Raw genomic sequence first — 24,000 nt, forward strand, 5'->3', positions numbered from 1 at the left:
ACCCAAGTAGCTCAATTTCATCATAATTCTTCCAAAAACCTGGGTTTGCTCCAAATAATCATCATCGACAAAACAACCAATTATAATTTGTAAAAGCATACACAAAACTAGTAATCATCAAGTCCTAATGATAGCACATTTTTGTGCTATCAAATGCTCCCGAACTTAAACTTTTGTAACTCCTCAACAATTCCACGCATGTGACTTGAGTCTCAATGTTGGAAGAAAATCAAACACATCCTATCACCAAGAAATTTAAAACTTAGGTTGTACAATTATGTCCTTGAGTTATCAAGGAGACAAGAACCATAATCTTGTGGATGAATCATTGCCCTATAGTTAGAGCGTGATTTGACAAATCACGATCCTCTGGATCTACGGCGGTAGATGATCGTTCTCGGCAAGGCTTGCCCTGACTGGGATGGTTGCATGGTAGTCTAATAAATAAACAATCAGAGTGGTGTAGCAGAAGCGTGGTGGGCTCATAATCCAAAGGTCCTAGAATCGAAATCTGACTCTGATAAATGATTAACTACTTTTTTTTATATAAAGGTGTAAAAACCTCTCTCTATTCTAACTCCGAGTTTCAATTATTGAGTTTTCACATGCTCAAGAAGTAATATGAGCGCTTGAAAAGTAGGGTAGCCATTGTGGTGTAGCTTGGCAGCTACTTTGAGGCTGTGTGAGTGCTGGTTAAAGTCATGGGGCTTTAGCTTTTTGGATGGCTTCAAATTAATGGGTGTTTAAGAGGTTGCTAATCCCACCAGATTTTTCTGCTTATAATTCATTAGCATTTAATCTAATTTCCGCCTCTCATTTATTATTCGCTAATCTCTTCTTTTTTTCATTACCATGGGACAATGAAATTGATGGAACAATCGAGATGTTTGGAATAACTTTTCAAGTATTTAAAGAAGTCGAGAGGCGTTCGTTCTATTGTCATAGCCATACATAATAAGAAGTCGATACATTCACGAAGGTTTTCGTTTTCTCATCACTTCTTAATTTGGGTGTAGCTATCATCATCATGCTAGGACTAAATATCAATATCATCGAACTTGTAAAACGCTCGGTTTTATAAATGTTCGAGGCTCAAAAGTTGCTTTATGTTAAAGAAGTTAAGAGGCGTTCGTTTGTATTGTCATAGCCATACATAAGAAGAAGTCAATATATTCACGATGGTATTCGTTTTCTCCTCACTTCTTAATTTGGGTGTAGCCGCCATCATCATGCTAGGACTAAATATCAATATCATCAAAATTGTAAAACACTCGGTTTTATAAATGTTCGAGGCTCAAAAGCTACTTTATGTTTGTCCTTTTATTACAAATGTGCCCCTTGTTCTTTTAAAATTGCAATTACTCTCTATCCTTCGATCTTTCAAAACTATCCTTAGAAGTAGAAATTTATTAAAACGTTATACAAAGAATTGACATGATATTGACTAAAACATTTGATTCGATTAAGTCTAGAAGAACGATATTCAGACATGTCGCTTCTTGTTCAACATACTAGCATCATTTTTGTCTACTCCTAGGGTAATTTTTGCAACTTTTTAAAAGATTACGGGTATATTTTAACACAAACGTCAATGCTTTATTTCATTCGTAGATATCATTCTTAACATAACTTTTTCTGATTCATTATAATAAGGTAGCAGCTTCATTCAGCTCATTCTTCATCATATGGCGGGAATTCTTCAAGGATGGCTGTGGAAGACTGGTGGGTTAAATGGCTTCTTGAGAATTGGATGAACATGGATTGGCTTCTTCAGAATGGGATGCTTCAATGGAATTGGCTTAAATGGCTTCTTGAAGAATGGCTTGTGGTGATGAAGAAACTTGAACTTCTCTTCTTCATCTTCTTCTTCATTTTTGGTTGCTCCGCCACTGCCACCACCACCGCCACCTGCAACGAGTAACGGTTTTTAGTCTTTTAAGCATAGCTTCCCTCGTTCCTTTTATCGAACATAATGATGCGAATCGTGCTTTAATGAATTCTAATATGCAACGACTCTCCGTCCGAAAACTGCATTATTGGAACTGGGTTGGAACGTCACGTGGCTTTAGGGGTTTCATTGTTCATGTCTTTAAGATCTTTTCAATAGATTCTCGATGTTTGTCTTCGGTTGGGTTAGATGTTAGCACGAGGCTCGAACCGTTAACGTAAAAATGACGAAAAGGGCAAATAAGTAAGAGAAATACCTTGGCCAAGCTGGAGTTCAGCCACATTTTCCTCTGCTGCTGCATGGCAGAAGTTGAGAAGCAAAAGGAAGGAGAGGAGAATGGCAAGAAGAATGAAAGAAGCCTTCATTTCAAAAGAGAGAGAGACTGAAATTTGGTTTGGAATGAGAAGGCTTTGTGATGAGTTTCATTATATATATAGTGAGGCATTGGAAGTCTGAGTTAATGTTGAGTTTAGTTAGCAGTCTTAGCCTCCTTTTTTGTTTATGAGTCATTATTGTTTGGTTTTGATTTCCAACTCCCACCTTTTTCTTTTGAAAGAATTTGAACAGCTCGAATCAAACGTCGATTCATGAGTTCGGTGGCCTTTAATTTTGAGAAATGGGGTCTTTTTAAAGCTCGGGTTAGTGTTATTTTGTGGAGTTTTTGGCTTGATCGTTTGTTGATTTTACGAGTTGGTTTTATCGTAGTATTTTTTAGGTTGTAATAAGTATACAATAAGTGGTAGAGTACCAATCATCTTTATAAAGGATTAAGGGCCTTAATACCTATGATCGACACCTGCCCTTGTCATAGGTTAGAAAATGTTGGACGACAAGTAATCTTGTTACGTGTTTTGGAGATCGTTTTGAAATTTGTACTTTTATTATATGGTAAGAATCAAATCATGTACTTTTGAAACCGTTTGTTGGAGAGGGAAACAAAATAGGGAAACAAAACGAGAAGAAATTACAGAAAAAAAAAAATTTAGCAATTACAAACAAGAATTAAAATCAAAACAAATTATTCAAGTAGTATATGTATTTCATGAAAAAGAATGTATATAGGGTACAAAAACGTATGGCATATATATGCATGAATATGTACATACTCCTAGACGCCTCGGGACACTCTTCTGTAGCTTTAAGACTTCTGAACGCGCTCCCGACTCGATTCGTGGCATCACTCACCTTAAAAAGAAGAGTAGAAAGGGATGAGTATAAAAATACTCCGTAAGCAACCTACTTGTAGGCTCTTTTCGCATTCTTATATGAGTAGGTATCCACGGTCTTGTCACGGAGTTCTAAGGAGTGTGAACTAAGCTGAAAGCCTCTTTTGTACAACTCAGGATACTTGCCCATCTTATGCAGTGGATGATCAATGTTCTGAGATAAGGCACAACCTCACAAGTAAAACTGATGGGATAGTATGGCTGGATCTAAATCATTATCGCTCTCTGAACATCATCCGTGGAGGTTAGCTAACAACCCTTCCATGGGACCATACTTCCACCAAAATCGGTGGGTTGCGATCCCCTATGTGCCAGTCACTAAGTCATCCTACGTGGTTCCACGCTCCCCCGCTCAAAGACAGGTTTCTATGGCTAAGAGGTTCTTTTCAAAAGACCTCTTAGCTATCACCACTAAGTCGGGGAAACAAGTCACACTACCCTGTATGGCTCTGCCTAGCTTAACAATCTCAGTACCGAAGTTTAATCTCGACGGTACGGTATTGGAGCAGGGAGAGAAGTGAAGGTTATGGTAACACTATCCACATTGCTCAAGTCCGGCAGGCTACCTCGGTTATCTACAGTTACCATGGTGTCCTACTAGGTCTTTCTAGGGCAAATCTTGTGGCTTAAACTTTGATTCTCGCGCAAGGTCTCTCAAACCTGTCGTGGTTTGGAATACTGGGGTTTGGGTCTGCTGGTCATCCTTTCGTGGGCCTAAATGCACGGTATTCCAGAGGTATCCCATTCTAGATTTTTGTCTAGCCTACTCAGTCTCAAGCGCCCTAATCTAAGCTCGTAGTTTCTTCTTATTATCAACATGAAAGACGATACAATCAATCATGCACTAGAGTTAACATGCAACAGTTCATACAAACATGCTTACAATATCATAGTCATGCTTACAATAACAAACATGCTCAACGGGAAGATAACGTCCTTCTTCACCCGGAACCCAGATTTCACAAATTTCTCTTCCTGTTACATGTGTACAATATCATAGTCACATGCTTGAATGAATTCCTAGTCAATCGATTCTAGGTACCATTAATTTTCTTATTTAATTCTTTTTCATAACTTATATACAAATATACTAGGTCCGACAAGTTAGGATTATCAATTCGATAGCATGCATGCTTATTCCAAGAGGTTCCCACTTGTGGGAATCCAAATGGTTACTTACATGGTTGACACGTGCCTTCTCAAGCTCGAATTTCTTGTCAAAGAGGGTTCCAAAAATTCTGAATTTTCCTTTGTGGGTTCCAATTCACATCAAAGTAAGGTCAGTATTGAAATCGGGGCGAAAAACAAGCAAACAGAGGCCGAACAGAGGAAAAAAGGTAACTCACGCGCTCAAGGGGTTTATATGCGCAGTTTCATGAGTGCATATTCATGCGCGAAATCCTGCGCAGTTGAGGCACCAGGTCACCAGTCAGGTCGAGGCAATTCATCAGGGTTCAATTTGCATGATTCCCTCCAAATATGTAGAAGAACTCATATTTTCTGTTCTTGATCTGTTCACCCGAACTCCGATTAAACTTCGATTTTTTACTAGGATTTGTTCAAGAAACCTGTGTTAATCCAGTTACACACCTCAAAAATTATCGATCTATCACTCAAGAAACTTCCTCGCTAGATCCAAAGTGTGCCGTTACTTCTCTCTCTAGAACCTTTTTTCTCTCTCTATTTTCTTTTTCATTTCTTTTCCTCTCTTTCATTTTTTATTTTATTTATATTTTACTAACCTCTATTTCACGTGCTTAATGAGAAAGGAGGGTAGAATGACCAAATTATCCCTCCGGGTTGACTTTAACCATTTTTCTAATTTTTCACCAGTTTTCTTTTATATTTTTCCTGAGTTCGTGTGATATATCTAAATATTTTTCTCTTCTACCTTATCTCAAAATTTACTCTCTAAGACTCTCAATAAAATCGGAAAGTTCGCCTTAAAAGGGTAAAAATTAGGTTTTAAGTTCCGCATCGGGACTTAGGTGTTACAAAGGTAATCCATCAAACCACCGAGTCACACATTCCTAACAAATCTCATGCCTAGATCAACGGTATCGTATTAGAGTGGAAAAGGTAAGTGGGCGTCCTCAAACATTATACCAACTATTGCCCGAGGCTACCTTTGTCATTTTTTAATGTCAGGGAGGTATGCCTACCATAATTAATTTAGAAGATTTTAATTTTGAATATAAATAATAAATTACAATTTAATAAATCTTATTTAATTAAGATTTCAATCCGACATTAAAAATAGATTTGATTTGCATTTGTAATTTTGAGAAATTATTTTGGTGACCAATATGATTAATAAATTTATATATAAACATTACGTTTCACTATTTTCTTCATCCTCGTCTTAGTTCATTCCAAAAAATACACATTATTTGGAACCTCTTTCCAAGGTCTTTCATGCCAACTCTAAAAAGTCTCCCTACAATATTGTTGATCGTCATCCTATCGAGGCTTCCGCTAAAGACTTTATCCTCATTCAAGTCAATTTGCAAATTCTAGTATGCTCTGATTAACGATCCTACAAATTGTTCTCTTCAACATAAGTCTATTCTTCTCAAGCATATCATTCCCGATGGTAGATCATGTAAACATATACACTCCATCCTCAAGTTTTCCCATGACCTCGATCGATCCGTTTTCTAAGATTTGTGGCCATTCTCATGGCTTAGTTTGTCTATCGCATGATAAGGATGTTTTCCTCTTGAATACGACGACTAGAGAGTTTCGTAAACTCCCTTCGTCGATTCTTCACTACACTGGACCTGATCATGAACTTCATTCTTGGAACTCAAAGACAGTTGGGTTCGAAAACGATTCCAAATCTAGAGATTTCAAAGTGGTTAGGGTTGTAGAATTTGTGCACATATACGATTCAAATGGTCCAACTAGAGTGGAAATTTATGATTTGAGAAAAGATAGATGGAGGGAAATTAAATCCCCATATGTGACCATTTAATGTCGATGTGTTCTTTTGACATGTATCATGAAGGAAAATATTATTGGTGGTCAAGAAATATGATACAAACGTTCGACATGAGTGAAGAAGTTTTTGACAAAATTTTAGTACCGAACAGTTTATCGTATGAGGATAATGTGCATATAACTATTGGGATTTTGAATGGAAACATGGTTATATTTCGTATATTTTACCATCCAATAATAGACATATATTTGGGAGAGGAAGAAGGATGAACATGGTGTTGTTTTATGGTCAAAGCTATTGACACAATTGGTCCTACATTTGGAATTGAGAGGCCATTGTTGGCAATGAGTTCGGATGAACTTTTAATGGACACCAATGAAAGACAATTGATTTTTTACAATTCATCATGAACGTTCAAAGAACTTAAGCAACTCTTTCTAAGCTCTGGGTTGCAATCTATTAAAGTCACAGCATCCATATCAAAACATAAAATAATTTCGAATAATTGGTTATGGCCAGATTTATCCTTGTTGCAGTGGAGGGAAGGTGTCTTTCCTATTGCAATCTCAATAGCATTTTTAACAACATCGTGATCTTTAGATGTGTTGACAATCGGTTTAAGATTTTGGCAGCCTTCAAGATGGCTAATATATTGAAGGTAGGGTTCAATCGAATATTGAGAGATACTTTCAAAATATTGATATTGGGTAAGAAATGAACATTTACCGTGCTTATCCCATTCGTGTTTCCAAAATGTTTCATTGAACAACCCTACTCGCCCAATTTCCATTACTTGGTGAGTGTGGAGATGTCTGAGAGTAAACATCTACTGAGCGCCCAAATTTCCATTTCCAGTGAGAATAAATGAATAAAATAAATAAAAATAAACAAAATTACCGATGTAGCCGGCGAGGGATCTCACGTCCACAACCTCGGCGGATCGTCCCCAAACGTTCCCTCCATCCTCCGGCCTTCAGCCAATGTCTGGAACACCTGCACAGAGGAAGAAAAGAGCAGACAAACCGAGAGAGAGAGAGAGAGAGAACCCGCACCTCCAACGAATCCACGACCATACCTGAAGTTCTACACTTCAGCAAACCCTCAGACCTCACCTCTAAGGACATGAACCGCGAAATGAAGAGGGAAAAGGATGGAAGACGAACAGTTCTGTCTCGTCGGACATAAACGCCGGTAAAACAGAGACCTTCGATCTAGCAAACGAAAGACGAGCAAAGACGCAGAGGATTAACACGGCGAAGAGAGGACTAACGAGCCAAGGAACACTTGGATGCACAGGAGTGATTATTACCAAACGGCGTCATAGCTTTTCCGGCCAAGAGAAAGAACTGGTGCGTACAGAGGGAAATGGAAGGGAATGGGGAAAATGAGGCGTTTATGGTTTAGGGTTTTAGGGTTTCTAGCGTGGTAGTGTCGGGTTGAGAGAATATAACCGGTGGACCCGCAATAGAGAATATAACCCGTGGACCCGTGGACCCGTGGACCCGTGGACCCGGTTTAGAGAATAGATATTTTAAAAATTGGGTAATAAGAAGAGATTAATTTTTTAGAAAATAAAAGATAAAAAGTGCGAGCAGGTTGATCCTAAATCAATGGCAGCCATAGTTGTCTGCCACGTTGATTCCTGAGAAGCGTCAATTTGAAGAAGAGAGCGGGTGAATTCCCCCGGGAGTGCAAGTTTTAGAATATAAAGGAGGAGGAAGAGACAGAAGGAGAGCATTCTGTAGCATAATCTGCATATAGCTAGTGAGAAATCGATTCGAGGTTTGAAGCTTGAGGTTATGGCCACTCTTCGTGTTCCTGACGATGTTCCTTCCCCGAATGTTGATGCAGAAGCCATTAAAGCCGCTCTCAAAGGTTATCCATCGATCAGTATACATTTTATGTTCTTTTCCTTTTTACTTGCTCTGATCGGTTCGTTTTAGGATGATCGGGATGTGTTTAGGCTTGTGATTATGTGATGATTCTGATTGTCTTTCTGAATCTGTTGTTCGTTCTATCTGTAGGGTGGGGGACTGATGAGAAGGCTATCGTTGCGGTGCTTGGCTATAGAAATGCAGGTCAGAGGAGGCAAATCAGGATTGCTTACGAACAGCTTTTTGAAGAGGATCTTATTAAACGCTTTGAATCTGAGCTCTCTGGCCACCTCGAGGTTCTTCTTCTTCACCGTATTTTTACTCCATTTCTTTTATGTTCTTCGTATTCGTCGTCATCTCCCTCATAATCATCATGATCAGTATCGGATACTGCTCTCTTGTTCGCGATCATCGAAACCATTGGATTTTCTTCCCATTTTCTTAGAAGACCGACCGATTTTCTTGTTTACACGATTTTTGCTGATTCGGAGTTCGATTGTTTGTTGTGGAAACAGAGAGCTGTGTACCGATGGGTTCTAGATCCAGAGGACAGGGACGCTGTGTTGGCGCACGTAGCCGTAAGGAGGCCAAATGAGGATTTCGCAGTGCTTGTTGAATTTTCTTGCATTTACTCTCCTGAAGAGTTCTTGGCTGTTAGAAGGGCGTATCAACACCGTTACAAGCGTTCATTGGAGGAAGATGTTGCCGCCAACACTCACGACGAATTTCGCAAGGTCCATAACTTATCCCTATTCCATTTTATCAACTCGATTTTCCATTGTCATTGGTTTCATGTTTGGTTCTAATGATCGTCTGTATTTGGATCTCTCTGAACTAAGAACAAGAATCCACCATCGCCATTTTACACACTTTTCAATTTTGTCTTTTGGGAATTCAAATCCTTAATAGTTATTCCGAGAATAGGCTACTTGGAACAAGAACAAATTCTAAATTAGGGGAAACCCAGAAAGAGATCGATGCATTGGAAGATTTTGAAAGTGGAGGAGTCTAACTGATGCCACTTGAACATAGAGATTCTAATGATATTCAAGAGAATGACATGAAGAATCAAGATTCAAGATAATAGTTTTGGTGATTGTTGATTGTGGGTTTATGATTAATCAATGCAGCTGTTGGTGGGATTAGTGAGTTCATATCGTTACAATGGAGATGAGATAGATTCAAAACTAGCCAAATCAGAAGCTGAGATACTTGAACGTGCAGTCAAAGATAAGAATTTCCATCATGAAGATGTCATAAGGATCCTAACCACAAGGAGTAGGGCACAGCTGATTGGAGTTCTCAATTGCTACAAAGATGCCAATGGCATTACCCTCTCCAAGGTACAAAGCTAAGAGTACTCATCCTAGATTACATTGATATTAATGTTCATCACAAAAAACAAATTTGATTCATAGTTTAATATTGCTGCTAATTGAAGACGAGATCTTCGAAACAAAACAACCTCAAAGCTGAATCATGTTGTAGTTTAAGTTGGTATCTGTTTTTTGTTGCAGCAATTGGGTGCAGCCAATGCGTTCACTGATGATCTAAAAACTGTGATTCGATGCATCAATAACCCTATCAAATACTATGAGAAGGTAATGAACTCACTCTACCAAACTAGATTATGTTCATATGTTTTTTTTCAGTGAATTTTTCTATTCCGATGCTTGCAATGATTAAGAACTCAAGGGGAAGAGTGACGAGATGGGGAGGAGAACGACCTCTATATTTGCTAGCGGCTGTTACAATTTTTTTCATCAAATAATCCATCGGTATCATCTTCCAGGTGGTGCGAAATGCAATCAAGAAGGTTGGGAAGAGCGGCGAGGATGACTTGACTCGAGTGGTGGTGACGAGGGCGGAGAAAGACCTGAGGCAGATAAAGGAGGCTTATCACAAGAGAAACAGTGTTACCCTTGATGATGCTGTGTCCAAGGAAACCTCTGGTGACTACAAGCACTTCATCCTTGCTCTTTTGGGTAACCAAGCTGATGATTAAAATCACTGCTTCTTGAATCCAATAATATTTTTGTTTCCTATGAGTGTTGTGTATCGGCTTGTAACGTATAATAAGCAGCTCGGTTCGTGCTCTGAGACTGACTTGTTTTTGTCGAGGAATGTTTGGTTTTGTAACAAATGCGTATTTACGTTAATTACATTGTGTTTTTGTTCAACCCCGACTCTATGAGATATATGTATTTGATCGATAATAGTAAACTTAAAATCTTAAAAGTTATAGATGATTCTCATTTAAAAACTCAATTAAAAGATTAGAAATAAAAGCAAAATTGAAATCAAATTCTTCTTAGGGGCTTTATTTATTTATCCCATGCATGCATTGGTTGATCCAAGAAATTATTTCGTTGTTCAAAAGTGCCCTCCAAAGTTTTCTGTCACCATCAATGATCACGATCAAATGTTTTAAAAAGAGGAGGGCAATAAAGTAACTTACTTTCGTATCAATTATAATTGAAAAATAATATTTTTGAGACCATAACTCTGGTCTATTAATCAAACATTCTTAATTCTTAAGGTATCACAGCCCTCTCCGTTTAACAACCTAATCCTTTCTTTTCAATGGCTTTTAAATCCTCTACTCTTCTTCTCCACCACCCCTGTTGGCCCTCTTGCTGGCTTTGACGCTGCAGGGACAGTCTTCATGGTTGTCGCAGGCGTAGTCGATTGATTATTCTTCGACTCCCCCTATTGACCTCCAAATCACCTTTCTTCCTACTCTTTACATACAACCTCACATTTTCCAACCCAATCTGTTTTCCCCGCCCAATATAGTCTCTCTCATTTTCTTCTCAATCACTCATTAGTGTTCTCTTCATAAATATACGAAATCTCGACAAGCCCATCAACCTTTTGCAGAGATTTACCTTCGGAATTTGGGTGCCGCACTAGCTTATTCGCCAACCAAGTTGCCGCCACCCTTCTTGCCAAAATTGCCTCATTTGCTCAATGTGGCGACTCTTCCGGCTTCAACATTGTCTTTGTCCCTTGCTCTAGGTTTCCCCTTCTACTTGTCCCTTGCTCTAGTTTCCCCTTCTACTTCTTGGGGTTAGACATATTCTCACGAGAGCCAAGGCACTATCGTCGCTAAGCGATAATCCCTCTTAATGGGTTAGACATATTATCGCCGAAGTCAAGGCAGCATCACCACTGAGTGGCGATCCCTTTGCAATTTTCAATGGGCAAGAAAATGTTTCTCAACCTCTTTGAATTTTTCAGATTCAAGCTTCACGTTCGTTTAAATCCGACGTTTGGCTTGCGGTGGGGTGTTAAAAGAATATTTAGTAATAAATTATAGTTTATCATAGATATTATATTTGATATTTTATTATAAGCAAATATCTAATATTTGTCTTATTACCATATGTATCGTTTCATTTATTATTGTTATTTCTATTTATTACTATTTTCATATCCTTGTAATTTATTTGATTAGGTGGGATGGATTAATCAAACATTCTTTAGGGTCAAACAGAATATTTTTGTTCTATTACGGTTTATGTCATAAGTTAATTTTAGTATAAATACTTCTAATTTTCTTATAATTTAGGTTTGTAACAATTTTAATAATTAATTTTATTATAATTTAGTGTGGAATATATTTATAATTAATAAATACTAAATCATTAAATATTAAAAAAAATAATACTTAATAATTAAATACATAAAAAAGAATAATTATGTTTTCTTGTTACTATAAAAGTTTTGGACTATATTCATACATAAATTAAAATAAAAAAGAAAAAAAAAATAAGTTGAAGAAGGGAATATAGCTTTTTCAAAAGCTGCCGAATGCCAGCTCACCTAACCCAATTAGGTTATTCAAATCAAAATTGGCAACTAATTAAATATACCTAAAACATCTAATTTTTTTTTTTAAAATATCTAATGAATTTCTAAGCTTTTAATTTTAAATTTATATATAATTAATTATTTATTTTAAAATTTTAATTTAGTATGTAGTTGGAATAAATAACTATTAAATAACTATTAAATATATCTTTTTTTTCCAAAACAATTTAAGTATCTAAAATTAATTTCTTCCACGGTATTTTTTGTTAAATGCTAAATTTGAAAAATATTTTTAAATAAATAAAAATAATTTATTAAACATTAAATTATAAAAGAAAATTATATTTTATATTTTATCTCAAAAATATAATTATCTAAAAAAATATTAATACAAAATAACAAAATAACTTAAAAAGTGATTAAAAACTGTCTTTTAATTTTTTTTTTAAAAGGTTTATTAATTACCCTTGGTTTTTTTTTTAAAAAAAAATCTTAAAACAAACACTTTAAACTTAAAAAAAATTGTAATTTAAAAAAAAAATAATTTAAATGATATATTTTTTTTATGATAAATAGAAAGTTTAAAAATAAGTTTTTTAATTAAAATTAGGAAAATTATAAAAGTACAAAGAGAGAGAAAGCGTGTGCGTATGGCGTGAATATCAAAGAAGAAGTCACGTTTTCCCAACATCCAAATACCAAAAAAGGCACCAAGATTCGCTGTCCCAATTCAAAATTAGATAACCATATCTCATTTTTAAATTAAAATAATATCGTAATTCTTAATTCAAAATTAAGAAAAAAAAAAAGCCGGAAGCTTCTCCGTACCTACCAAGCTAACATTACAAAAGAACAAGAGATTTAGTGTGAGATCCCACATCGGTTGGAGAGAAAAACGAATCATTCCTTATAAAGATGTAAAAATCTCTCCCAAGTAGACACATTTTAAAATCATGAGGCTGACAACGATACGTAACAGAGGGCTTGAGTTATGATAAATGGTATCAAAGTCGACGTTGGCCCCTAAGGGGGTGGATTGTAAGATCCCACATCAATTGTAGAGGAGAACAAAGTCTTACTTATAAAAGTGTGGAAACTTCTTCCTAGTAGACACATTTAGAACTGAGGCTGATAGCGATAGATCGTTTTAGGTACGGCGCATGAGTGACGATTTGGTTGCTTGGGTCTGTAGGCTTGATGCTCGGGCATCAAACTGTAGGCGACATCTCCTCCTCATTGGTGTGTCCCAAAGTATTTTGAGTGACCGTAGTCCATTGGTTCTTGCACAGATTACCTCGTGCACCGGTAGGCATCGAGTCTTGTTAGTCCCTTTCTGTCAGCACCCTTGTTGGGTGGATGACGAACTTGGAAGCCCGCTTTGCATATCGCTTCAAACCTTTTGAATGGGTTGTTGCGAAATGTGTGTCGGTTGCTTGCACTCTCGGATGCCGTGCATCTGGCGGCATGATGTGCTTGGAAAAACCCCTGTACATTCCAACTAAAATAGATTTGTTATTTAAGAATGTTTAAGGTAAAATTATAAGGTTGGTCTCAAACTTTTAAGTATGTATCTATTTGGTTTATGAATTTTGTATCTATTTGGAATAAATTTTTAAATTTTCAATTTTTTTTTTTTTGTTATTTGGATGTGGACCGCTATCAATTTTGAATAAAAAGGGCAAAATTGTAATTTCATCTCCGGGTCTAAATAAAAGATATTTTTTTTAGAAAAATGAAAAGCTTAGGAGGCTATTTTTTACGATTACCCAACTAATTCCCTTAATTTAAGAAAACAAACAAAGCAGCGGCTGCCACGTGGCATGCAGTAATTTTGTTGTAGTTCACGGACCGGTGAGGTCCGAAGACCGAACCCAAACCACGAGGGTAAAAGCCTAAACTCAACCACTCACTATTTTCCACGTGTTCATGAATTTATAATTCTTTATTTTATATTTTTTTTTAAAAAAAAAGGTAAAAAATTCTGGGTAGGGCTAAACGGCGTCGGGTTTCCGATATTTGTATAAAACAAGGGAGAACGTTATTTGTGCTTGCGAAGTGGTAAGGAAGTTGAGAGAATCCAACTCTGAGAAGATTTTGAGGCTATGGCTACCTTGACTGTTCCTCACGATGTTCCTTCTCCCAATGTCGATGCTGAAGCTCTCAAAACCGCTTTCAAAGGTATCGATTCGATTCGATTTACTCGGTTAGGTTTGGTTGAGATTGATTGATTAGTTTGCTGAATCTGTATTTGATTCATTCTGTTTCTTTGATTACGATTCTTTGATGTGTTATGGTTCTGAATCTGTTTTTTTTTCTCTTGCATAGGCTGGGGAGCCGATGAGAAGGCTATAATCTCGATCCTGGCCCATAGAAACTGGATTCAGAGGAAACACATCAGGATTGCTTATGAACAGCTTTTTCAAGAGGATCTTATCAAGCGCCTTGAATCCGAGATCTCTGGCCATTTCGAGGTTTTGTTTCTGTTCTTTTTTTTTTTTTTTTTTCCTTTCTTAAACATTGTGATCATGCTCGTGTTCATCGACTTCATCAGTTACGCTTACTACTGTAGCTTTTACAGTTCAGTCCTGCTCATTGTTCTTTGTCTTTTTTCAAAAAGCGATCATCGTTATTGTATACCTTCTACTATTGTGTACATCTGCTCTTACAGTTCAGTCCTGCTCGTTCTTCGTCTTTTTTCGAAAATCGATCGTCGTTTTATTTTCCTTTTACTGTTGTGTTCATGTTCTCTTCGTCATCGATCGTCTTTGTAATCTTTACCATACATGTGTAATGTGTTCTCATCGTCGATTAGCGGCACAATCGATGTGATGATGCCGATTGTGTCAGATCGATGCTTACAACACCTATTTGGTTCTCCGCCACAGTTTATTCACTGAAAAAAATAAAAGATCAACACTAGGTTTTTGTTTGCCAAAAAAATTGTTTCGATGATCGATTTGGTCAGATTCTTATTGTTTTGATGGGTAAGGTAGCTAGAGTTAAACTGTTTCGTGGCTGAAACAGAGAGCGGTGTACCGATGGATGCTGGAACCAGAGGATAGAGATGCCGTGTTGGCTCACATAGCCATAAGGAAGCCAAAGGAGGATTTCGCGGTGCTTGTTGAACTTTCTTGCATCTACTCACCTGAAGAGTTGTTGGGGATCAGGAGGGCTTACCAGCACCGCTACAAGCGTTCCCTGGAGGAAGATGTTGCAGCCAGCACTAATGACGATCTGCGCATGGTCCATAACTCAACCCCCGCCTCTTTTTTTAGAATTGTGTATTACATTTGAAACGATTTAATCAGATACTCATAAACATCTTCTAAATTAGGTAACAGAATAAAGAATTAGTATTTCAGGAGTAGAAGGGATTTGAAAATTTGTTTTAAAACATTCTAGAAAGTAGAAAATGTTCATCAGATAATTGCAATCTTAATTGATTTCAGATTCTTTAATTATGAATAAGTACTTGTGTTTAATTAAAAAATATATACACATTTTATTATCTTCCGAGAATCAATTGTGTATATTATAATCTGGTATGATCATCTGTTGAGAAGCTGTGGAATGCTGACGAAATATAAGTGTTGCAGTTGTTGGTGGGATTAGTGAGTACATATCGTTACAGTGGACCTGAAGTAGATCTAAGCCTGGCGAAATCTGAAGCGGAGAGACTTGAGCGCGCAGTCAGGGACAAGACCTACTATCATGAAGATGTTATAAGGATCTTAACCACAAGGAGCAGGGCACAGCTGGTTGCTACTTTCAATCACTACAAAGATGCCTATGGTGTTACCATTTCCAAGGTACAGAACTAACTAATTGACATCATTTTTGTTCCTACTCTGTTTCTGTTATTTCTTGTTTTGAAATAATGGATGATTTTTCAAAATGACAACGCTATATTGTTATATATGCATGGAGGGATAGTGGAGTTTGAATCGTCTATTAGACGATCCCACATCAGTTGGGGAGGAGAACGAAATACCCTTAAGGGTGTGGAAAACTCTTCCTAGTAGATGCGTTATAAAAATCTTGAGGGGAAGCCTGAAATGAAAAGTCCAAAAAACACAATATCTACTAGTAGTGGGTTGAGGCATCCACTCTGAAATTTTACTTTGTTGTATAGCAAGTGGGAACTGATACTGCAGGCAAAGAGTTCACAGAAGCGCTACGAACTGTGATCCGATGCATCGATGACCCAATCAAGTACTATGAGAAGGTGAATAAACTCAAATCATGTTAAAAATTAAGCGTTTAGATCTTCACTGATTCTTAGAGTTGAAAAGAGCTTCAAATTGTTGATACTCCCATCTCATTTTTTCTTTCAGGTGGTGAGAAATGCAATCAAGAGGGTGGGGAAGAGCGATGAGGATGCGCTGACACGAGTGGTGGTGTCGAGGGCAGAGAAAGATTTGATGCAGATAAAGGAGGCTTATCACAAGAGGAACAGCGTTACCCTTGACGATGCTGTGTCCAAGGAGACCTCTGGTGACTATAAGCGTTTCATCCATACTCTTCTTGGTAACTAAACAAAGCCGATTCTAAACTCTGCTTTGGTTGTTAGCAGTAAGAATTTATGATCATCATCCTATTATGAGTATCTATAATAATCGGCTGTCTGTTAGTGTTTATGTGTGTTGTTTGTTATGTAATAATATGCTTGGCGTCTGAACCGCTACCACCTCTCTGGTTTTGTATTAATATCAAGACTTTTAGCTCCGTTGTGTTACATCCAATGTGCTTCCCTTTCTTTTGAACCTCCCTCACAAAATTCTCTTCTATTCATAAGGTTTTCGTAATTTCTTTTTGAATTAAATTGTTACTTTCTTTTTCTCTTAATTAGTTATTGATATTTTAAAATATGTCTAATAAAATTCTAAAATTAATTTAAGAACATTAATATTTTAATTATATGGTTTTCTTTTTTAAAAAAATTGAATTGAAAGCTTGCGGAATTATTTTGGAATGAACATAAAATTGAAACTGTTTTTAATTATTAAACTATTTATATCTATAATCTATTTGACACAAATATAAAGTTCCAAGTGTAATTTAACTAAAATATAATAATAATGATAAATTGTCTTGTAATTTAACTAAATAATAATAATAATGATAAATTGTCTTGTAATTTAACTGAAATATAATAATAATAATAATAAAGATAAATATAAATATAAATTGTCTTGTAATTTAACTAAAGTATAATAATAATAGTAATGATAATGATAATTATTACAGATCTTTATTGTTATAAACTTTTCATTTCCGCAATATAATTAATTAAGATTTATTTCTCAGCCAACGAGCAAGAAAAATCAATACTTTTAATTTAATTTAATTTTATTTTTATAAGCTCTAAAATTATAAAGTTACTAACAGAAAACAACCATAGATGTTCTTACTAGTAAGAAGGCAAATTATTGGGTCTCTTGGTGCCTTCACCAAATTATAAATTATTCAAAGACAGCTAGGAAAAAAGGCACAATAAAAGTGGCAATATTGAGATGAATTAATTATAGCAGAAGAGAAGAACACAGAACCATAAGCAATAAAGAAGCAATACATACATAGATTAAAACACAATAAATTTGGATTAAACCTGATTTTGATTGTGGAATCAATCAATCAATCAATCCGATCTTGCCAGCAAAGTGAGCAAGAAATCCTTGTAACTTCCATTGCACACACTCTCTATCTTCTCTTCCAATGAAACTCCAAACTTATTTTTGAACTCAATTTTGATCTCCTTCATGTCTTTATCAGCCCTTGTCACGATGATTCGAGTCAGTACTTTTTTTACCTTCTTGTCCGCATCAACTTTCAGCGACACTTCCAGAATCTGAGCACACAATAGGAACTCATATTAAGAATTTTGATCATGTATTGATTAGAAAGTAATGGGTTTGAAATTTACATACATGAGTGAAGTATTTGACAGGATTGGCTAAGCATAACACTGCATCTTGAAGCTTCAAGTCCCAGTCAAGATCCTGCCAAATGGGAAAACATAAATTAATATATGTTCTCGTCACCGGAGATTCTTTGGACCTAATATGTGTTTTTCTGTAACGACTCTAGATTTCTACTTACCTAGAGTCACTACCGTCGTCTTAACGAAATCATTCTTGTGCAGAATTAAGTGTTTTAAGATGAAGTTTATGTTTTATGTTAGAGTTTAAACGCTTATTTCTAGCACAAGAATGATTACGTTATAATGACAGTAGCACTTCTAAATATATGAAAATCTAGATTCGTTACATTTTCATTTGGCGCGCGCTAAGAGAATCTGTGGATAAGTTAAGTACCTCATCAATGGATCGACCAGCAGAGATTTTCTTGTAGTGATTGTAGAGGACATGGAGGAAGTGTTTGCTTCTTGTTGAGAGTATTCTCACAACCTCGTCGTCTTCTATAAGACTACTCCTTTTGCTGCCTGCTTCCTTAATTGCACGAGCAAGTTTTTCTGCTTCTGACTTTGCTATCTCCTCCTTGTACTTTGGTCCTTCGTATCTATATGCACTCATTAGTGCAACCAAAAGCTGCATTTCAAAACAAATACATTTGGGTTCAACTAACACGTTTGGTCCTTGAGATTTAGGTTCTGTTTCGAAACGGACACGAACAAACCTTGCGTTCGGGGGCGTTGATGTGGGACGCAACATCTTCTTCAATAGAATGATCAAATAGGGAATGGTAGGCCTTTCTTGCTCCCAAGAGCTCATCAGATGTTCTGGTACAAGCTACTTCTATTAGGATGTTGATGTTTTGGCCGTGATTCCCTTTGCTCAATGCTTCCCTCACTAAACGAGCATCTCTTTCCCATGGATGTGTTGTCCATAGCACAACAGCATTCTGTATGATTCACATATATGTTCATGTAAATTCTGTTCAAAAGTTTGAAACACAATGGAAAAACAGAAAGGATACCTTAAAACGCATGAATTCATGCTTCAGAAGTCGCATGGCATGCTCCTGCCATCGCTCGAAGGAACGTTCATCTTCACTGAAAATATGGCTACTCTTTATTCTGAAGAGTTTCTTGTGCTCGTGATCCCAATTTCCCAATGTATCTATCATTGCCTTCTCATTTATTCCATGCCCTATTTTTATTTCACATTTTTCAAAATTATTTTCTTCTCGCTTAAAATAATAATAATAATCATACACTTCTACTTTTATAATTATATTTTTAAATTTCTATTTCTAAAAATCATATTCTATGAAATATCGATGTGAACTTTTAAAATTGAGAAGTATTGTTTTTAATTTTAAAAAATTGGCTAAAGTTTCAAATATCTATAAATTTAAACACAAAAAAAAGTGGGCCAATAGATATCATATAAACAAACAAATATCAATAAACTCCTACCATAGAACAAACATTATAACTTAAACAATATAATGATTTTCAATGCCAAAAAAAAATTAAAATTTTAATTAATTCAATGCTAAAAAAAATTATGAACTTAAATATAAATAAAAGAAACGAGGAAATAAAATCAACAGATCACACTCACGACTAACCTTATGTAACGAAGTATGGTCTTCAAAAAATAACTTTCAATTTTATTATCAAGGAAGGTTTAATTCTGTTATTAGGAATGATCTTAAAAATAAATAATAAAAAAAAATTCTTAATCTCAATAGCATTGATCTCTGTTCATTGCTTAATTATAGGTATCCATTATATAAATTTTCTGTTCATTTTTTTTTTCTAATTTTCTTTGCCTATGTTTTACTGGAAAAAAAAAATATCATATTACCATTTTATTTTAATCATATTACTTTCAAATAATTTAACATTTCTTCATTTTTATTTTTAAGTTAAATTTTAAATTGACTTAACAAAACAGCATTCACAATTTTGGACCAAAAAGAGATACAATATACAAGTACTTCTAAAATTTATAGATAAAAGATACATAAGAAATAAAATTTTTAACAAAAATTAATTACAAATTAACAATAAAAGCTAATTTTAAAATTTATCAAAGGTGCAAAAGATATATTTGGACATCTACAGGGGCATAAAGGTACTTTCACAGAAAATTAATGCTGAAAATTGCAGACAGGTAACAAAAATTCAAAAATTAGGAATAGAAAATCTGAGTACAAAATTAAATGGAAGCTACAAAGATTATTCAAGTAAATTTCTGGCGTTACGATCCGTACGTCCATATAACAGCGATATTTGGACTTCACGGTTAAAATTGAAGAGATAATGCAGTTGAAAAGAAAAACGGAAGATATCGATGCCCTGGCCGGAAGCCGTATTTCTCCGGCGAAGTCCGAAGACTTTATGAAGTTTTTGCGATAGAGCATGATAGACAGAGAGAAACTATCAACGTTTCCGGAAATTGTACTTCTCCGGAAAAGACCAAAGAGTTCATGAAGTTTTCGCGACAGAGAAACAAAGACACTGAAATCGCGGCGGAGATCGTGTATCTCTGGCGAAGATCGAAGAGATTAAGTAATTTTCCGATCCAAAACACAAAAACATACTCATTCTATATTCCGAATCAAGAATAATGAAGATCGAGTAAACAACTCCAATAAATTTTGCAATCAAGAGGAGCAAAAAGAACGAAACAGAAACGATGGAGGAAAGACAAAAAATCAGACAGAAAATCAATGGCAGAGTAATTCGTGTAATGTAAGAAGAAAAATCAAGAGTTAAACCTGAGAGAGCTCGAGTGAGAACTTCGATCGCAGAATCCGCCATTTCTCAATTCCTTGTTCGATCGCAGAGAAGAAAGAAGAAGAGGAAGAAGAAAGCAGCGTAACTCATCTCATCCAGTTCCTCCCGCGTTATAAAACACAATCCCTATGCCCATTTTCGTCATTTCCCCTTCTTTTCCCTAACAGCTTTATTAATTTTGTTTTAAGAATTAACTAAACTTTGTTAATTCTATTTTTTTTTAATGCAAAACATTTTATTTATGGTTCGCTCGTCCAATAGCTAAAAGTTAAATATTGTAAAAAAAAAAAAAAAAACTAAAAATTTAATATTTTTATTAATTAATCAAAAATAAAAATAAAAATTTATTTATTTAAAAAAAAATTGGGTCCTTTTTTATAATCAAATTTGGAAATAAAATTGATCTATTAATGTTAATTAATTAGTGTATAATATTTATTTCAACTATTTTTTTGCTATTTTTGTATCAATAAATTAAGTTTTGTTCTCATATAGTTTCTTATATGATATTTAAATAAATTACGTTGTTTTTATTTATTTCTTAATATTTTTTTTAAGTTTGTTATGATATAAGTTTAAAAATTAAAAAAAAAAAAATCAGTTTTCAAACAATAATAATAATAATAAACCCGTTGAAAAATAACGCTTTAATTTTCTAATATAAAAATGACGTGTCTAATAAAACTCCCATCCACCCATAATGAAAATTTTCGTTTGTTTTCCTTTATTGCAATTTAGTCCTTTGAGTATTTTGCTATTCCGCCCAAATAAGTTTCTTAACTTTCAAATTTCTACCTACATGTCACGTTATCTTAATTAATGCCCCTTGATTTTGATGAAATGACAAAACCACCCTACTTTTACTTGAATTACATTTTCGACCCACAATTATTTATTTACGTGGGGCCCACAAAATGTACCTCAACCTGAATGGCATTATATTATGTCGTGAGACACATGCGCAAACACACTTGATTTCTATATTTCATTTTAAACCACATAAAATATTTTAAATTATTTTATTTTCTATATATATATTTGTTTATGTTGCTGAAATTAACTTCAAACGAGTCGAGATCACCAAGTTCTCTAAAAATTAGACTCGACAAAGGGATATAGACCAAGTCAACTCGACCATGGTCAAGACCAACCTCTGAAACTAACCAGAGTTCAATTAACCAAGCCATTTGATCTCGTGTCGATAGGCTCATTGAAGAAATAACTTGCTCTAGTAAATCTTAGTTGGATTAACGTGAATGGTCTCAACCTAATGCAATACCAACAAACTTTTTAGAAATTCTTATCGAAGTAGTAGGCTCACCCAAAACCCTAGCTTCTCACTAGATTTATCCTAGTCTATAGTTGACTTAGAGATCGAAGCATATAGTTGAGTATTCTTTATTTCCGATGAGTCCTTCCTTTAATGCATTAAGATTTTATGAATCTAGCCAGAGAGGACTGATGTATCAACAATTTAGAGCTAGTTGTAGAGACGAATGTACTATCGGTGAGAATGAGTAATGTAAACTGAACTGTAGAATAAAGAAGATGCGTTTTGAACAACAACACCCTCATAGGACGAGTACGAAGCGATAAACACCATAAATCCTACTTTGACGAACTTTGAAAAGTAAATCTAGGAAGTGGTCCAAAATTTTGACCTCAATCCCGAAAAACCCTAACCACTTGAATCCAATTATGAAAATCGAAACGAAGGAGACCGATCAGACTAGGATGAACGTGTAGGATGAAAATGGGTCTATGTCCTTAGGACGTGATTTTGTTACCAACTTAATTAGCAAAATAAAATAATAAATATCATAAAAGTAGACTTTGACTTTTTAATTTATTGCATTTTTTTTCTTCATAAAATGTGATTATAAATTATATGCTTTGATTTTCAAGTATTTTTTATATATTCTTTTCACGTGAAGACTTATAATTGAATTAAGTAAATTAAGTAAATTCCAATATTTCCTTTCCACATGTTGAATAAAAAAAATTGTCACAATTAAAAAATTATATGAAATATTAATTCAAATACTTCTTTATAAGGTAACTCTCACATGTTCAAGTAAAAAATAATTTAACATTTTAAAATTTATCAATAATTTTCAACAATTATTTAAAAATATTATCTAAAATATGTTACCTTAAGTAAAAATTAAAAAAAAAATAATAATCATGCAAATCATGCATGAATTTTTATATTAATTATCTACCAAACATTCATATTATTTATTTTATTATATAGATTTAAATTCTTCACACGAGATACATGTCATTTAAAAAAAAATTAAAAACATAATAAAAAAACATAAAATCATTTGTCAAACTTTAGGTTTATTAATTTTATAATAATGTCACATTATTTAAATATTTTGATATTTTCATTTATATTGGAAAATAATATAATGGCTAAGGCAGAATTTATTTACTTATTTATTTATTGGTCAAAATATTTATTTTATTTAATTTATTTTGAAAATTAAAATATATTATTTATTTATATATTTGAATTATTTTCTTTGTGGGTATACTTTTTTTTTTAAAAAATATATATATATTTTTTTAGTTTTTAAAATTAAGTTAAATTATATAAATTTTAAGAAAACTCCAAACAAGGTGCGCTCGAGCTTCACGTGGGATATGTTGGGTTATATATATACTTTTCACACACCAAAACATATTTATTTGGATTTTCTTATTTATTGTTTCGAAATTTAAATTCGTGTTGCTCCAAATTTGTTTTCACATAGAAGATTTTATTTGCTTTAATTTTAATTTTTTTTAATTATTTAATTCCATAACTAATTTTTTATTATTATTTAATCCTCAAAATTTTTTAAATTTTTTTTAAGGAGGCGATTTATCAAAATATTTATTTATATGGTTTAAAAATAAATAGATATTTTAGAAAATTGAATAAATTACTCCAATAATTGAAAGCATCCCATTTTTGTTGGTTTGTGTGATAAATGTTTATTGTATTTTGCAATTACTATTTTTTAATGTTTTTATTTAAAGATTTTAAATAATTTTCAAATTTATTTATTTAAAAATTGGATAACTAAAATCATAAATGATAAAGTGAACTTATTTTCAAGTTTAAAGATAAGGGTCCAGAAAAAATCATCATAATTAACAACCACAAAAAAAAAAGAAAAAAGAAAAAAAAAGTAAAATATCCATAATAATAAGAATAATAATAATAATAATTAATTTAATGCCTAATAATAATAATTAATTTAATAAGAATAAAATAGGGAAGAGAATAATCATTTGTCTAAATTATTTACTTTCCTTATTTTATTTACCATCAAATATATACATTTCTATTTTATAATAATAATAATTATTTTGAGTAGGATTATATTTGAAATTAACGGATCCTAACATTCAATTAAAAATATAAATTTACAATTATATTTTCTTATATGTTTTGAATAACATTATAATATTTACTAGAAAGAAAAAAAAAAAAAAAAAAA

The 24,000-nt window shown here is 34.0% G+C and overlaps 3 protein-coding genes and 1 long non-coding RNA gene across 4 annotated transcripts; 1 reads left to right on the top strand and 3 right to left on the bottom strand.

Annotated features, from left to right (window-relative positions):
- Positions 1 to 1,547: 1,547 nt before the first annotated feature.
- LOC111466433 lies at positions 1,548 to 2,366 on the bottom strand. Its single transcript, XM_023111082.1, has 2 exons — positions 2,205 to 2,366; positions 1,548 to 1,908 (listed from the first exon to the last, which is right to left on the bottom strand). Exons 1-2 carry the CDS (start codon positions 2,311 to 2,313, stop codon positions 1,700 to 1,702), a joined length of 318 nt encoding a protein of 105 aa, XP_022966850.1. The 5' UTR covers positions 2,314 to 2,366; the 3' UTR covers positions 1,548 to 1,699.
- Positions 2,367 to 6,594: 4,228 nt separating this feature from the next.
- LOC111466364 lies at positions 6,595 to 7,162 on the bottom strand. The gene is made up of 2 exons (XR_002714368.1): positions 6,842 to 7,162; positions 6,595 to 6,680 (listed from the first exon to the last, which is right to left on the bottom strand). It is a non-coding gene; the product is annotated as an uncharacterized LOC111466364 (long non-coding RNA).
- A 573-nt stretch (positions 7,163 to 7,735) lies between these two features.
- LOC111466363 (annexin A6-like) lies at positions 7,736 to 16,544 on the top strand. Its single transcript, XM_023110976.1, has 12 exons — positions 7,736 to 7,990; positions 8,140 to 8,285; positions 8,505 to 8,723; positions 9,120 to 9,332; positions 9,507 to 9,590; positions 9,782 to 9,974; positions 13,894 to 13,980; positions 14,128 to 14,273; positions 14,827 to 15,045; positions 15,399 to 15,611; positions 15,935 to 16,027; positions 16,137 to 16,544. Exons 1-12 carry the CDS (start codon positions 7,915 to 7,917, stop codon positions 16,335 to 16,337), a joined length of 1,890 nt encoding a protein of 629 aa, XP_022966744.1. The 5' UTR covers positions 7,736 to 7,914; the 3' UTR covers positions 16,338 to 16,544.
- A 645-nt stretch (positions 16,545 to 17,189) lies between these two features.
- Positions 17,190 to 20,622, bottom strand: LOC111466551 (annexin D4-like). Its single transcript, XM_023111258.1, has 6 exons — positions 20,491 to 20,622; positions 18,739 to 18,911; positions 18,439 to 18,663; positions 18,117 to 18,350; positions 17,730 to 17,801; positions 17,190 to 17,650 (listed from the first exon to the last, which is right to left on the bottom strand). The coding sequence occupies exons 1-6, from the start codon at positions 20,531 to 20,533 to the stop codon at positions 17,441 to 17,443; spliced, it is 957 nt and encodes a 318-aa protein (XP_022967026.1). The 5' UTR covers positions 20,534 to 20,622; the 3' UTR covers positions 17,190 to 17,440.
- Positions 20,623 to 24,000: the final 3,378 nt, after the last annotated feature.

This window comes from Cucurbita maxima, unplaced genomic scaffold (assembly GCF_002738345.1).
Source record: "Cucurbita maxima cultivar Rimu unplaced genomic scaffold, Cmax_1.0 Cma_Scf00031, whole genome shotgun sequence".
Taxonomy (NCBI): Eukaryota; Viridiplantae; Streptophyta; class Magnoliopsida; order Cucurbitales; family Cucurbitaceae; genus Cucurbita; species Cucurbita maxima.